General features: G+C 36.4%; 1 protein-coding gene and 1 pseudogene across 1 annotated transcript; both read left to right on the top strand.

Annotated features, from left to right (window-relative positions):
- Positions 1-4,398: 4,398 nt before the first annotated feature.
- Positions 4,399-5,364, top strand: LOC111162510 (olfactory receptor 11H7-like). The gene is given in 1 exon segment (XM_022526978.1): positions 4,399-5,364. A coding segment is annotated over 1 exon segment (945 nt). The 5' UTR covers positions 4,399-4,419.
- Positions 5,365-14,695: 9,331 nt separating this feature from the next.
- On the top strand, positions 14,696-15,260 carry LOC111138574 (annotated as a pseudogene).
- Positions 15,261-16,276: the final 1,016 nt, after the last annotated feature.

The following is a 16,276-nucleotide window of genomic DNA, read 5'->3' as shown; positions in this document are numbered from 1 at the left end:
AGGTGTGTGATCTTCTAAGTTCAGAAAATATTCTTTAAAAACAATGGACCAAAGGGCTGCAAAAAAATTAATAAATCCACACAGTAAAGGACATTTGCCATTGTTTAAAGCTGTCTTTCACACCAAAAACAGAGTAGGCTTTATACTTCCATTACGTAAAGTACAAATTCTTCCACCATTCAAATCTCTCATTCACAACACTGCCCATTCAGTCCCTAACCCTTGCACTTCACAATAATCCAGGATCTATACAGAACTCCTCAAACTCAACACACACAAAACAGATAATCATATCAAAAAATGGGCAGAACATATGAACAGACACTTCTCCAATGAAGACATACAAATGGCTATCAGACACATGAAAAAATGTTCATTATCACTAGCCATCAGGGAGATTCAAATTAAAACCACATTGAGATACTACCTTACACCAGTTAGAATGGCCAAAATTAGCAAGACAGGAAACAACATGTATTGGAGGGGATGTGGAGAAATGGGAACCCTCTTATACTGTTGGTGGGAATGCAAGTTGGTGCAGCCACTTTGGAGAACAGTGTGGAGACTCCTCAAGAAATTAAAAATAGAACTTCCCTATGACCCCGCAATTGCACTACTGGGTATTTACCCCAAAGATACAGATGTAGTGAAAAGAAGGGCCATCTGTACCCCAATGTTTATAGCAGCAATGGCCACGGTCGCCAAACTGTGGAAAGAACCAAGATGCCCTTCAACGGACAAATGGATAAGGAAGATGTGGTCCATATACACTATGGAGTATTATGCCGCCATCAGAAAGGATGAATACCCAACTTTTGTATCAATATGGATGGTACTGGAAGAGATTATGCTGAGTGAAATAAGTCAAGCAGAGAGAGTCAATTATCATATGGTTTCACTTATTTGTGAAGCATAACAAATACCATGGAGGACAAGGGGAGATGGAGAGGAGAAGGGAGTTGAAGAAAATTGGAAGGAGAAATGAACCATGAGAGACTATGGACTCTGAAAAACAATCTGAGGATTTTGAAGGGGTGGGGGGTGGGAGGTTGGGGGAACCAGGTGGTGGGTATTAGAGAGGGCACGGATTGCATGGAGCACTGAGTGTGGTGCAAAAACAATGAATACTGTTACACTGAAAAAAAAATAAAAATAAAAATAAAAATAAATAAATTTTTAAAAAAATAATAATAATCTATATGTTCTCCCAACTGGACATCTTTATTCATAGCTTTCCCAAATCAACTGTGACAATACCACTTGTAATATGCAATAACAATGTCCTAAACATATTTTTATGCCTCTCAGGAAGCTATAGGACAAAGTCTCAGTCAGAAAATTACTAAGAGAAAATTATACCAAGAACAAATTCCATCTTTGTGCCCAAACACCATGTTGAAACAGGAAAGCCCTTAGCTGAAAGGCCAATCTTCTTAAAATCAAAGTATATCCTTTTAGTTATGGCCATGCTAGAAATGAAATTAGGTGTTCCAGGAAGATAGGCTTGCTGGTTCCAGGTGATTAAATATTCTCATACAGCATTTCTCAAACCTTTTTACCACCAAAGAGTTTTTGGCAATAGTGGTCAGAGAACATGGGGCATTTGGGTGCAATATCCCTTTTAAAGTCAAAGTTTTATCTTAAAAATAATCACAAATTATACTTTCTGTTCCACGTACATATTTGGTGTAATACAAAATAATTTTCTCTGAGTGAAACTGTCCCTTCAGGGGACAGTCTAATTAGGGGCTGTGTGTATCCCATGGCACAGAATCACATACTCTGTTTGAGAAGCACAAACTTAAGGAGATTATGAGGTCTCCAGAGAGGCAATATAGCACATTACCTACTAGTCACTTTAGGCCAACTTATCAGATATACTAATGAAATCCCCGGGCAAGAAGAAAGGAGGTCCCTAGGGAAGGAATGGAAAGTTTAGGATCATATGAAGACATACCTCAGAATTCTCAACAATGGCTAAACGGACACATAAATTAAAACTAGCACATATCTTTAGCACACTCTGTTGTAAATAGGCCACTAGAATCTTACAGTGCAAGGGAAGAGAAATAAGCCATGCAAAAAACTCTCACACAGGGCTTCCACATCAAGGGCAGTGAAGGAGAGAATCTTTGTAACCTCCCTACGAACTCTCCCCAGGATCTGGGAAAGCTTCCCAGTATATAGGAAACATCATCTCTGATGGGCTATTATGCACCACAGGTAGGCCTATTCACCTCTTTCACATTTGTTCATTGAATATGCTCAAGAGACTGAGTATCAAGGAATATTGGTTATTCACAACTCAAAGAGATGAAATTTTCAGAGTATTTAGATCACCCTGAACTTACATTCCCCCAGATTAGTGCACTAAATGGTGCCAAAGTCATCCAAAGATCTTTCCCTTCTCAGGAAGTGGCTGGACCACCACAAGTGATGTGATTTACATAGATATTTTGAACAAAACAGTATGGAACTAGTTCCACCCACTGGGACCAAAACCAAGAGAAAACAGGGATTTGTTTGTTTTGGTCTTCTCTCAGCTCTCCCCTCTTTGTCCATTCCATTACTCATCTCCATCTTCAGAAGAAGTGGTTTTAAAAAAATTTTAAGGACAAAATCAAATCAGTGTATATAATGAGTAAGATTCACAGAGAATTTAATGGTGAATATATTAGGAATTGCCTCTTATAATCATGTTGAAAATTATTTGTGAAATTCCTTTACCATGTTTTTCCTATAGCTAATAGTTATTCTGTGAGGTCTTTCTTTTTTTTAAGAGTAGTCTATAGCTCAAATACATAGACCTAAGTCTTGTATATTTTCATTTTTAGTCAAAGTCTGTGAATCTGATTCAAGTTATTGTTGTTCTTGTTCCAGGTAGTAAGTGGATGCTCACTGCATCATTGCTTTCTTGTCTAGTTGAGAAGAGAGTTCTCTTGCTTGGAAATGCAGAGTTCCCATAGTGGGGGAACCATTTGTTTCTTGCACAATGATGTGTTCTATGGAACCCTGAACCAAAATGATGATCAATGCAGATTAGTTTACTTCTTCATAATCATCCTAGTTCAAAAAATTAAAAAGAATTTATCTCCATCTTTCAATGTCTTTCTCTTGGTTTCTTGTCCTCAAGACTATAATGTTCTTTGACTTAACCAGTCCAATAGGAAGGTTATGTTTGCTTCTAGATGAATAGGTTAATAGTTCACTTTAGGCATTATTCATTTAGTGAAACTGCAACAACTGCTTCATTATAAATACATTTATGTTACTTAATATAACCTCATTGAATAGAAGGATTTTTTCCATTTGATTATGTTCAGTGAGTACTATGATATTCTATACACACCACTTCTATCAAAACTGTTCTTAAGGAAAATTTTAAGGAAATATCTTGTTAAAAAATTTCTGAAATCTACCATTGTACTCTTTTCTCTGAGTTGTATTTGATTCTTAAAAAGACATCTTTGAAAAAAAAAAAAAGGACATCTTTGGTGATGGTTTTGTAAAGGGAATAAGGGCAAGTCTTGTTTTCTATAAGAATTGGGAGTATTGTTTAAGTAAACTAAACTTAAATCTTCCAAACAGTGAACTTGAAGAAAGACTTGTGACAGCAATGAGAAGAGCTTTAGAAAACAATCTCCTGGTGATTTTCATTTTCTTCCCCAATATGCTGCCAATGTTATATTAATCTTTAATGAGATATTTTAAATGGACATGAAACATAAATTATCGTGTGAAATTAATCATTAGGTGAATTATAGTGACTTTTCATGGCTAAAAACAAAGGATTAAATACAAAATTGTAAATGAGCTTCAGTGCAATGTAAACATCTTTAAATAAGAAATAGCCATAAGAGTTTACTATCTGGATATCTTTGTTGATTTTCTTCCAGCATCATGAAAAAGTGAGAGAAAATAAATGTAATGGAAACAGCTCAAGAAAATGGTGGGGGAGATGGACAGGGAGAGAAACTGTAATAATGTGAAAGTTCAAACCATTCAAATCTATAGAATGTGTCAGATACACACCTATTTTTAAATGATAGCATATGTGTACTCACATTTTAAAATGAATTGTACTGTTATATATGAACAAATTTCACTGAAAAAAATTAAATATAAAACAAACCCTTTTTGCCTCTAACTCAAGTATTTCTTTCTACCAAAAGAAAGGTGAAATTTAACTGATTGTGCCCACTGACAAATAGTTTAAGTAGCCTAGAATTGTACATTTACAAAGAATCAGGACCAAATGGCTCACTCAGAACAGAGCAGGATTTATTCAAGACTTGTTTAAGGATTTTTAATACATTTGCCTGATCACTCAAATTGCCGGTCCTAAGAAAAGTTTCAAAGGTTTTAGCAGCAAAGTGACTTATCGCTATCTATCTGTCTTCTCTCCACAGTCTGGAGACCATGAATAAGTCAGGGATATCTACTGTGACACAGTTCATCTTGTTGGGCTTTCCTGGTCCCTGGAAAATACAGATCACCCTTTTCTCAATGATTTTGTTGATCTATATCTTGACTCTAACTGGGAATACAGCCATCATTTGTGTAGTGAGATGGGACCATCAGCTCCATACCCCTATGTATGTGCTCCTGGCCAACTTCTCCTTCCTAGAAATCTGGTATGTGACTTGCACAGTCCCCAACATGCTGGTCAATTTTCTTTCCAAAACCAAGACCATATCATTCTCTGGTTGCTTCACTCAATTCTACTTCTTCTTTTCACTGGGCACAACTGAGTGCTTCTTCCTCTGTGTCATGGCCTATGATCGGTACCTGGCCATCTGCCATCCACTGCACTATCCCTCCATTATGACTGGGCAGCTCTGTGTCACTCTGGTGTCTCTTTGTTGGCTCATTGGTTTCCTTGGACATGCAATTACTATTTTCTTCATTTCTCAACTACCCTTTTGTGGTCCCAACATTATTGATCACTTTCTGTGTGATGTGGACCCACTGATGGCATTGTCCTGTGCCCCTGCACCCACCATAGAGCATGTATTACATTCTGTGAGCTCTCTTATCATCATTACCACCATTTGGTACATTCTTGGGTCCTATGCCCTGGTGCTCAGAGCTGTCCATAAGGTTCCTTCTTCAGCTGGGCAGCAAAAAGCATTCTCTACCTGTGGATCCCATTTAGTTGTAGTGTCTTTGTTCTATGGAACCATAATGGTGATGTATGTGAGTCCCACATCTGGCGACTGAGTTGCTATGCATAAGATCATCACACTGATATACTCTGTAGTGACACCAGTCTTAAACCCCGTCATCTATAGCCTAAGCAACAAGGACATGAAATTTGCCCTCCGTTAGATCATTTGTGGAATGAAAATCATCCAACCTTTGTGAATAGGTTTTGTGAAAAACAGTGATTCATTTTCTGAAAGTCAAACAGTAATCCTCTTCTTCCAACCCAAACGGACTTGGCTTTATTCATAACCATGATGGTCCTGTGTTGCAAGGCAAAATTCATCATGTTTTTTACTGTATTTTGATGTGCTTTTAGTTTCACAAATGTGTTTCCATGGAAAGAGATTTCCACCCCTTACAGAGAAAAAAATAACTCTTAAAAATCTTAATATTTATTTTCAGGAAAGTTTAGATTTTTTCAGTATGCAATTTCTGTCCATACAACTTTGTTAAAAGATATTAATTATATTGGTTATTTGCTTATATGGCTGTCTAATGCTTTGCCAAAAAGACACATAACACATAAAATGCCATTTGTCCTGGATTTTTGGCAGAATATTCTGGTTTCCCTCCAGATCATACAAATCTTTCACCTTTTATTGGATTTTGGCAGACACCACACACATCAATATTGGTACACTAAGAGATTGTAACTTCAGTTTCACAGTCCTTACTCATTACCCTCATCAACTGTATACAAGGGGAGGCTGGAAGTTTGGTATAAGCCATGAGGAAAAATATATTTGGTGAGTTGTTAGTATGCAATTATCACAAAGAAAATGGGCCATAACAGAAGCAAACTGAATTCCCACCTGTAACAGAGCAAATATAGAATACTCACATTTAGCCTAGTTAGGGCTTATGAAAAGTAACAAACTTAGACCATCTTGAAAGGGATTTCACCCAAAAGCACTACTTGGAGAATAAAGCAACCCCAAAAATGAGTCTATATGGTGTGCATCACCAGAATCCAGGGATGAAAGAAGTCCTAAGTAGCCAATCAATGAAGCACTACCTATACCATAGAACTATAATTTAGTACTGTAAAAAAAAAGTACTCCATGAGAGAAAAATCAACATACAAATTCCTGTCAAATAGGGCAACAATACAAGTCAAGGAAAAGCTTTTTGCCTTTACTTTTCTCCCACCTGGAACCTAGAGTAAACAGAGGCAATGTAGTCATGTGGGAGAAGAGGAGTAAAAAGGCAGAGGAAAAGAAGTACATCAAGCCTGAGTCAGACCCAGTCTTGAGGAATAAGTTTTAATTTGGATAAAAAAATTAAAATTTTGGCTTTAGACCTTCCAGTATCTGGATAAAGGATATTAATTAATGCTAAAGATAATCAGAAAACTACCACATTGACCCAAAGTATTATCCACAGATGGAGAAAATTGAACATCAGAAAATGTTTGAAGTCGAAGTGGTGAGAAAAAATAAAATTCTTTTGTATTTATATCCTACCAAGTCTAAAACAAACAAATAATTAAAGTAAAAAATATTTTTAAAATGCTATAGCCTAAAAGGAAGGAAACCTTCACCTGAAGACCAAAAGATATCTCTCCGAAAGTGTTATTGTGCAACTGGATAGCACTATACTTCAAGGTAAGTAGAGGGATCAAGAAAAGGTGGGAAAGGAAACATAAAATCTACTTGGGAGGCTACTAAGGACAAGTTTGAACTATCTACTACAGTTTTGTCTTAATTCAGCACTAATATTTTAGTGATTCAACTGAACTCATTACCTAAATGAGGAACAAAAAGTATTTTGTATAAAATAGCTCACACGTATCTTACTACTGCAATGTATTAGAGGTTGAATATGTAGCTATACTTGTCAAACACCTATTCTTTTGTTAAGATTTGATTCAGACAACACTTCCACTAGAAAGCCTTCCAAACATCCCCAGGCTGTGCTATGTGTCCTTCATAATGCATCTAAAATACACTAAAAAATAAAATAATTTTTCATCATTGTACTTACACTTTTTTGAGTCTATTATGTGTCTGTCTCTTCCCCCAGAGTGGAAGCCCTTTGAGGATGAGGAGAGGATCTTATCTTTTCATTCCCAGCATGTTACAGGATAATTGACTGATTTATAGTAAATGTGTAAAGAAAGGAAGAGTTTTGGGGTTTGTTTTGTTGTTGTTGTTGTTGTTTGTTTTTTTGTTTTTTGTTTTTTAGAGAGAAAGAAAGCACGGTGGAAGGGACAAATGGAGAAAAAGTCGCAAGTAGACTCTATGCTCAGCAGGGCTCCATGTCACAACACTAAAATCATTACCTGAGCCGAAACCAAGACTTGGATGCTTAATCGACTGCACCACCCAGGCACCCCAGAAAAGAAGAGTTTTTAGAATTGGATGAGTGAGTTAGTTCTTAAATCAGTCCTCACTAGTATTAAATATATTTTAGTCACAAAACCATTAACTGGTTATTTCCATTTTTTAACATTTAAGTAACTTACCTGTTTTTAAAAAGCAAATGCATATACATATAATGGTTTTGATGTCTTTAAAATGATTACATTATACAGACTATGTCATAGTTGTTATTCTCCTAAAATTTTGTAATTTTCTATGCAGGTACAATATAAATACATATGCCTTATTCTTTTTTTTCATTTAATATTGTCTTCTTGTAGTACAAAATGGTAATAAATACATACCTATCAATAATTACTTTATATGTAAATGGTCAGAATGCTCCAATCAAAAGACACAGGGTGGCAGAAAGGATTAAAAAAAGAAAAGAAAAGGCCCGATCTATATGCTGTTTATAAGAGTCTAAAGACACAGACAGAAAATGAAGGAATGGAAAAACATTTACCTTGGAAATGGAAGAAAGAAAAAAAATAGTGATAATTATATCACACAAAACAGACTTTAAAACAAAGACTTAACAAGAGACAAAGAAGGGGATTACATAGAAGGATTAATCCAACAACAGGATATAACAACTGTAAATATATATATACCCAATATTAAAACACTTAAATACATAAAGCAAATATGAAGAAAAATAAAAGGAGAAACTGGTGATAATACTCTAATAATAGAAGATTTTAACACTCCACTTACATCGATGGATAGATCATCTAGGCAGAAAATCAATAAGGATACATGATTCCCTTTATATAAAAGTTCAAACTCAGGCAATGTCATCCGTGGTGATAGAAAACAATGGTTATCTTTTGGGGGGTGGGGAAGAGTGCAGAAGGGAACATTCTGGGATGCTGGACATGTTCTATACTTTGAACTAGATGGTGATTAAAAATTTACTGAGCTACAAAAAAAAAAAAGAAAATCAATAAGGGAACAATGCCTTTGAATGACACATTAGACAAGATGGGCATAAGAGATATATACAGAACATACTATCCCAAAACAACAGAATACATTTTTTTCAAGTGCGCATGGAGCATTCTCCAAAATAGTTCAGGTGTTAGGCCACAAAAAAGTCTCAATAAATTCAAAAAGACTTAAGTCATATCATGCATCTTTTCCAAACACAATGGTATGAAACTAGAATTCAATCACAGGAACATGTAAGGAAAGAACACAAATACATGGAGGCTGAATATCATGCTCCTAAACAATGAATGGGTAAACCAAGAAATCAAAAAGGAAATAAGAAAATTCACGGAGACAAATGGAAATGAAAACAATGGTCCAAAATCTTTGGGATGCAGGCAAAAACTCATCTAAGGAAAGAGATTTGGCAATACCAGCAATACAACAAGAAGGGTACCAAATAAGCAACCTAACCTTACACCTAAAGGAGTTGGAAAAAGAAGAACAAAGCCCAAGGCCAGCAGAAGGAAGGAAATAATAAATACTGGAGCAGAAATAATTGATATAGAGACTAAAAAAGCAATAGAACAGATTGATAAAAACTGAAGCAAGTTCTTTGAAAAGGCCAATAAAATTTAGAAACCTTTAGCCAGATCCATCAAAAAGAGAGGACTCAAATAAATAAAATTAGAAAGGAACAAGGAGAAATAATGATTGACACCACAGAAATACAAAAGATGATAAGAGATTATTACAAAAAATTATATGCCAACAAATTGGACAACCTAGAAGAAATGGATAAATTCCTAGAATCATATAACTTTCCAAAACTGACTAGGGAAGAAATAGAAAATTAGAACAAACCAATTATTACCAATGAATAATCAAAAAAAAAAAAAAACCCCACAAAAACAAAAAAAACAAAAACCTCTCAACAAACAAAAGTCCAGGATCAGACAGCTTCACAAGTGAATTCTACTAAACATTTAAAGAGTTAATACCTATTATTCTCAAACTGTTGTGAAATATAGAAGAATAAGTAGAGCTTCTAAATACATTCTATGAGGCCCCATAATTTTTATACCAAAACCAGATAAAGACACACACAAAAAACAAAACTGGTTGAATATCTCTGATAAACATAGATGTAAATATCCTCGATAAAATATTAGCAAACATAATCCAACAACACATTTTAAAAAAATCACTCACCAACAGGAAGAGCAAGATGGTGGAGGAGTAGGAGACCTAAATGTTGTCATCCCAGGAATTCAGCTAAATAATTATCAAATTATCATTATATATTAGAATTATCATTCTGAACACCTATGAACTCAACAGGAGATTGAAGTACAGAAGAGCAGCAATTCTATGAGCAGAAAAGTGACCACTTTCTGGAAGGTAGGATGTGTGGAGATGTGAATCTAAGATGATATATGGAAAGAAAGACCATAGGGAGAGAGGCCAGACCATAGCAAGCTGTAGAATAATGGAGCACAAACTCGGAACTTTTAGAAGTCTGCTCCACTGAGGGATGTCACTCCAGAGGTTAAGCAGGGGCTGGAGCCCTTGCTGGGACAGTGTGGTCTCAGGACCCTAGGGGGCACAGAAAGACCGGGGGTGCCTGAGTGTGCCAGAGCTCCCAGGTATCAGAAGGGGAAGCCAGTTGCAAAGATGGAGCCAAGGAGTGGGTTTGCTGCTTGGGGTTGCTATAAACCATGATCCAAGGCAAAGTTGGGCTACTATTCTTCAAGCAGGGATCCCACAAGTGACAGATCTGAGAGACTCCCTCAATCCTCCTCTGGGAGGAGTGGCACGGGAGTGTGCTGCAGGAATCTGCTGGGTTTGGAGATTCTGGGGCTGTGTGCCAGAGATAGAAATGCTTGCTCACAGTCTGGGTGAACATAAGAGTGCGGCCGGAGACAAGGGAAACAGGAAGACAGACTGCTTTTCTCTGAGGGTGCACTGAGGAGTAGGGTACCGAGCTCTCGGATCCTTCATTCCCATCTTCCAAAGCTGTACAGAAAGCATTCAGGGAACAAAAACTACCCATAGCAAACCGGAGCAGATTGCTTAGCCTGGCCCCTGACAAGGGTGGTGCAACTCCGCCTTGGGCAAACACATTTGAGAATCACTGCAACAGGCCCCTCCCAGAGAAGATCAGCAAGAACCTTCAGCTAAGACCAAGTTTATTGATGAAACAGAACTGCAAAACACCAGTGCTAGGGTAATATAGCACTTAGAATTCATGGGGTTTTTTCCCATGATTCTTTAGTCTTTCAGAGTTAATTTTTTTTTAAGATTTTATTATTTGACAGAAAGAGGTATCACAAGTAGGCAGAAAGAGAGGGGGAAGCAGGCTCCCTGCTGAGCAGAGAGCCCGAGGCGGGGCTCAATCCCAGGATCCTGGGATCATGACCTGAGCTAAAGGCAGAGGCTTAACCACTGAGCCACACAAGCGCCCCTCAGAGTTAATTTTTTTTTAATTATCTTCATTTCTTTCTTTTGCTCCTATTTTTTCAACATTTCTTCTATCCTTTTTCAACTACCATCTTATCAATTTTTTTAAAAATCTATTTCATTTTCATTTTTACCATTATATTCTATCCCTTCATTGTATTTAATCTTATTTTGTGTGTGTGTGTGTATACATATACATATATATATATGTATATATGCATATATACATATATATATAAAGTTTTTCTTTCTTTAAAATTTTGGGAGGCACTTTCTTCTAACAGTCCAAAATATACCCAAAATCTAGAGTGTGGCACTGTTCTGTTCATTGGCCCGACCATATTCATATTTTTTTCCCTTTTTTCCCCCCAGTTTTGGGACTCTTCTGTTTTGTTTAGTGTATATTTTTCTGGGGTCGTTGTTCCCTTTTAGTATTTTGTTCTCTTATTCATCTATTCTTCTCTGGACAAATAACAAAATGGAAAAACACACCTCAAAAAAAATAACATGAGGCAATACCAACTGCCAGGGACCTAATCACTACAGACATTAGTAGAATGTCAGAACTAGAGTTCAGAATGATGATTATAAAGATACTAGCTGGGCTCGAAAAAATAGAATATACTAGAGAATCCCTTTCTGGAGAAACAAAAGAACTGAAATCTAATCAAGTCGAAATCAAAAAGACTATTAATGAGTTGCAATAAAAAATGGAGGCTCTACTTTGGAAAAGAGTGTGGAGATTCCTTAAGAAATTAAAAATAGAGCTTCCCTAAGACCCCGCAATTGCATTACTGGGTATTTACCCCAAAGATACAGATGTAGTGAAAAGAAGGGCCATCTGTACCCCAATGTTCATGGCAGCAATGGCCACAGTCACCAAACTGTGGAAAGAACCAAGATGCCCTACAACGGACAAATGGATAAGGAAGATGTGGTCCATATACACTATGGAGTATTATGCCTCCATCAGAAAGGATAAATACCCAACTTTTGTAGCAACATGGATGGGACTGGAAGAGATTATGCTGAGTGAAATAAGTCAAGCAGAGAGAGTCAATTATCATATGGTTTCACTTAAGTCAATTATCATATGGTTTCACTATAAGAAATAACATGGAGGACATGGGGAGATGAAGAGGAGAAGGGAGTTGACAGAAATTGGAGGGGGAGATGAACCATGAGAGACTATGGACTCTGAAAAACAATCTGAGGGTTATGAAGGGGCGGGGGGTGGGAGGTTGGGGGAGCCAGGTGGTGGGTATTATGGAGGGCACATATTGCATGGAGCACTGGGTGTGGTGCATAAGCAATGAATTCTGTTACACTGAGAAGAAATTAAATTTTTAAAAAATTTTTAAAAAGGGTACAAACTTCAGCTATAAGATGAATAAGGTTTGAGAATCTAAGGTATAGTGCAGTGTATAATTGCTAATACTGTATTGTGCACTTGAAATTTACTGTAGTAGGACTTAAATGTGCTCACAAAAAATAAGAAAGCTGTAAAGTGAGGTGATACTTATGTTTAACTAGGTGGAACGAATCCTTTCACCACACGTAGATCAGATCACCATGATGTACACTTTAAATATCTTACACTTTTATTTGTCAATTGTTCCTCAATAAAGCTGAAATTTTAAAACTTTTTCCTTCAAAAAACCCTCTGAGAACCAGAAAATCCCTGAAAATATTTAGAAAGTAATTAAGTAGCTCCTAAGACCCACACTCATGTGAGATTATAGCAATGTACTCTGTGGAAGTTCCAAGTCACAACACCAGCACCACTCACTTTCTCCCTGGCATTTCAAAGAGATGTCATTTGGTCTGTCGAAAGTATCTTGCCTAGAGTAAGATGTGCACTCAAGTCTCTCCCAGAGCACCTCAGAGAGAGAGAGCAATACGCTGCTAAAACCATGGTTGCTTAATCTGGACTCAGCAGGACCATAAATAAGACTGCCATTTTGAAAATGTGGGAGAAGACCTGGTCAGATGAATCAATGTAAGCATTAGAGGCAATTCAGAAGAGGTCCTCCATCAGGGAGTGGGGGGTCATGGAAATCTGGTGGTTACAACAAATGCTTCTCAAGTCCTCACCAGCAAGACCGTGGAATCCTGTGTGTACCTGCTGGTCTTGGGGGAACTACCAGCTTTCCCTTTCTTGTTGTTAAGATCCACATTCAAGAAGAAGAGAAAATAAGCAATTTAATAACTGCTTTGATTGGGGGGGGGGCTGGATGTCTAAGTTAAGTGTCTAACTCTTGATTTCAGCTCAGGTCATGATCTCAGGGTCGTGAGATCGAGCCCCATAAGGAGCTTGCATTTGGTGTGGAGCCTGCATAAGATTCTCTCTCTCCCTCTGCCCTCCCCAAAATAATAATAAATAAAAATTAAATTAAATGAAGTTAAATTTAAAAATCACTCACCATAATCAAGTAGAATTTATTCTGGGGATGCAAGGATGGTTCAATATTTACAAATCAATCATTGTGATACATCATATTAATAACAGAAAGATAAAAACATTGGCTCATGAAAAATGGACTCAGTAAATTCACAAGATACAAAATTAATACACAGATCTGCAGCATTTCCATACCCAAATAATGGGGTAGCAGAAAGAGCAGTTAAAACAATCCTATTTAAAAGTGTACCAAAAAGAATAAAATACCCAGGAATAAATGTAACCAAGGAGGTAAAAGACCTGCACTCCTAAACTATAAAATTATTAAAGAAATTAATGATGATACAAACAAATGGGAAGATATTCCATGCTTATGTACTGGAAGAACCAATATTGTCAAAATGTCCACCCTATCCAAAACAATCTACAGATTCAAACAATTCCCATCAAAATACCAAAAACATTTTTCACAGAATTAGAACACACAATACTAAAATTTGTATAAAACCACAAAATACCTCAACTAGCCAAAACAATCTTGAAAAGAACAAAGCTGGAGGTACCACAATTCCAGATTTCAATAAATCCTACAAAGCTAGTAATCAAAACAGTACGGTACTGGCAGAAAAATAGACACATAACAGAACAGAATGGAGTCCAGAAATAAAGCCACAATTTTATGGTCAATTAATCTACAACAAAAGAGACAAGAATATATGATGGGGAAAAGACAGTCTCTTCAACAAAGGATGTTTGGAAATCTAAACAACCAAAAGCAAAAGAACAAAATGGACCATTTTCTTACACTACACACAAAAATAAACTCAAAATGGATTAAAGACCTAAATGTGAGATGGAAAAATATAAAATTCCTAGAAGAAAACAGCCAGTAATTTCTTTGACATCGACCTTAGCAACATTTTCCAAATATGTCTCCTCTGGCAAGGGAAACAAAAGCAAAATTAAACTATTGCAACTACGTCATAATAAAAAACCTTTGCGGAGCACAAGTGGTGGCAATGCAAACTGGTGAAGCCATTGTGAAAAAGAGTATGGAGTTTCCTCAAAAAAGAAAAAAGAAAAAAAAAGAAAGACCACATGATTCAACAATTCCATTGCTGGGCATTTACCCAGTGAATGAAAATACTACAAAATGTGTATGCGCCTCTATATTTTTTGCAGTATTTATACTAGCCAAGAAATGGAAGCAATTCAAATGTCCATTGAGAGATTAATGAATAAAGAATGAATAATGAATAATGAATAAAGAAGAATCAGCATACTCCCAGGAGCCACTGCTCTTCCTCTTCCCCTAAGTGGCCTGAGGTGACCTCTGAAAATGGTTCCCTATTTGCTTGATCCAGAAAACCTTACAAAATCATGAAAATCAAGAGGTTCAAATATATATGTTCACTTTAACAACACACGTCAAATTCCCAGGCCATCAAGGGTATGCATATACAAAAATCCACCAAGTATCTGAAAGATGTCATTTTGCAGAAGCAGTGTGTGCCATTCTGTCACTACAGTGGTGGAGTTGGTAGGAATGCCCAGGCCAGACAGTGGGGCTGGACAAAGGGTCAGTGGCCCAAGAAGAGTGCTGAATTTTTCCTGCACATGCTTAAAAATGGAGAGAGTAATGCTGAACTTAAGGGTTTAGATGTCGATTCTCTGGTCATTGAGCACATCCAGGTGAACAAAGCCCCCAAGATGAAGCATAGAATTTACAAGGCTCATGGAGGGCTCATGGTCGGATTAATCCGTACATAAGCTCTCCCTGCCACAATGAGAAGATCCTTACTGCAAAAGAGCAGATTATTCCTAAACCAAAAAAGGAGGTTGCACGGAAGAGAAAGATATCCCAGAAGAAACTGAAGAAACAAAAACTTATGGCCTGGGAGTAAATTCTGCACAGAAAAAATGCAAATAAAAATAAAAAATGAAAAGAAAAGAATTATTATTTACATAAAAGAGTATTATGTAGACATAGAAAGGAGAGATCTTGTCATTTGGGAGAACATGGATGGACCTAGAAAGTATTATGCTAAGTGAAACAAGTCAGACAGAAAAAGACAAATACCATATGATTTTATTTATATGTAGAATCTAAAAAACAAATGAATAAACAAACAAAAAGCAGAATCACACCTATACAGAGAACAAACTGATGTTTGCCAGAAGGGAGGGAGATTGGGGATGGGCAAAATGAAGAGTGAAAAGGAATGCAAGATACAGGCTTCCAGTTATGGAATTAATAAGTAACAGGAATAAAAGATACAGCTTAGGGAAGATAGTCAATTGTGTTGTAATAGTGTCATACCGTGACAAGACAGTTACCTACACTTGTGGTGAGAATAGCACAATGTATAGAGCTGCTGAATCACTATGTTCTACACCTAAAACTAATGTAACATTGTGTACCAACTAAAATTTAAAAAATATATAGAGTTTTCCAACCCATGAATAAGTTATATATTTACATTTATTTACATCTTCAATTTTCCTTGGCAAAGTTTTGTAGTTTTCATCATATGTCTTTCACATTTTTTATCAGACTTATCTCTATTTAATGTTTCTGTGACTTGTAAATGGCATTTTTTAATCAACTTCTGATTGTTATTTGTAATTGCATATAGAAGTACAAAATTTTCCTATATGTAGCTTGTATCTTGAAATCTTGAAAAACTTATGTAATACTTCTAGTAGCCTTTTTTTGCAGATTTCACCAAATTTTCTACATAATCATTTCATATCTAATGAAAGACAATCTTATTTCTGTCAATCTAGATGCCATTTTTTCCCTTAACCTGACTACACTAACACTTGAATAGAAGTGGTGAGAGCAGACATCTTGTCTTATTCCTGATTTTAGAGGAAAATCGTTCATTTTCACAAGTATGATTTTAGATACAGATCTTTG

The sequence above is a fragment of the Enhydra lutris genome, unplaced genomic scaffold, assembly GCF_002288905.1.
Source record: "Enhydra lutris kenyoni isolate GAN:26980312 unplaced genomic scaffold, ASM228890v2 scaffoldscaffold4, whole genome shotgun sequence".
Taxonomy (NCBI): Eukaryota; Metazoa; Chordata; class Mammalia; order Carnivora; family Mustelidae; genus Enhydra; species Enhydra lutris.
This window is presented reverse-complemented; position numbering and strand designations above follow the sequence as displayed.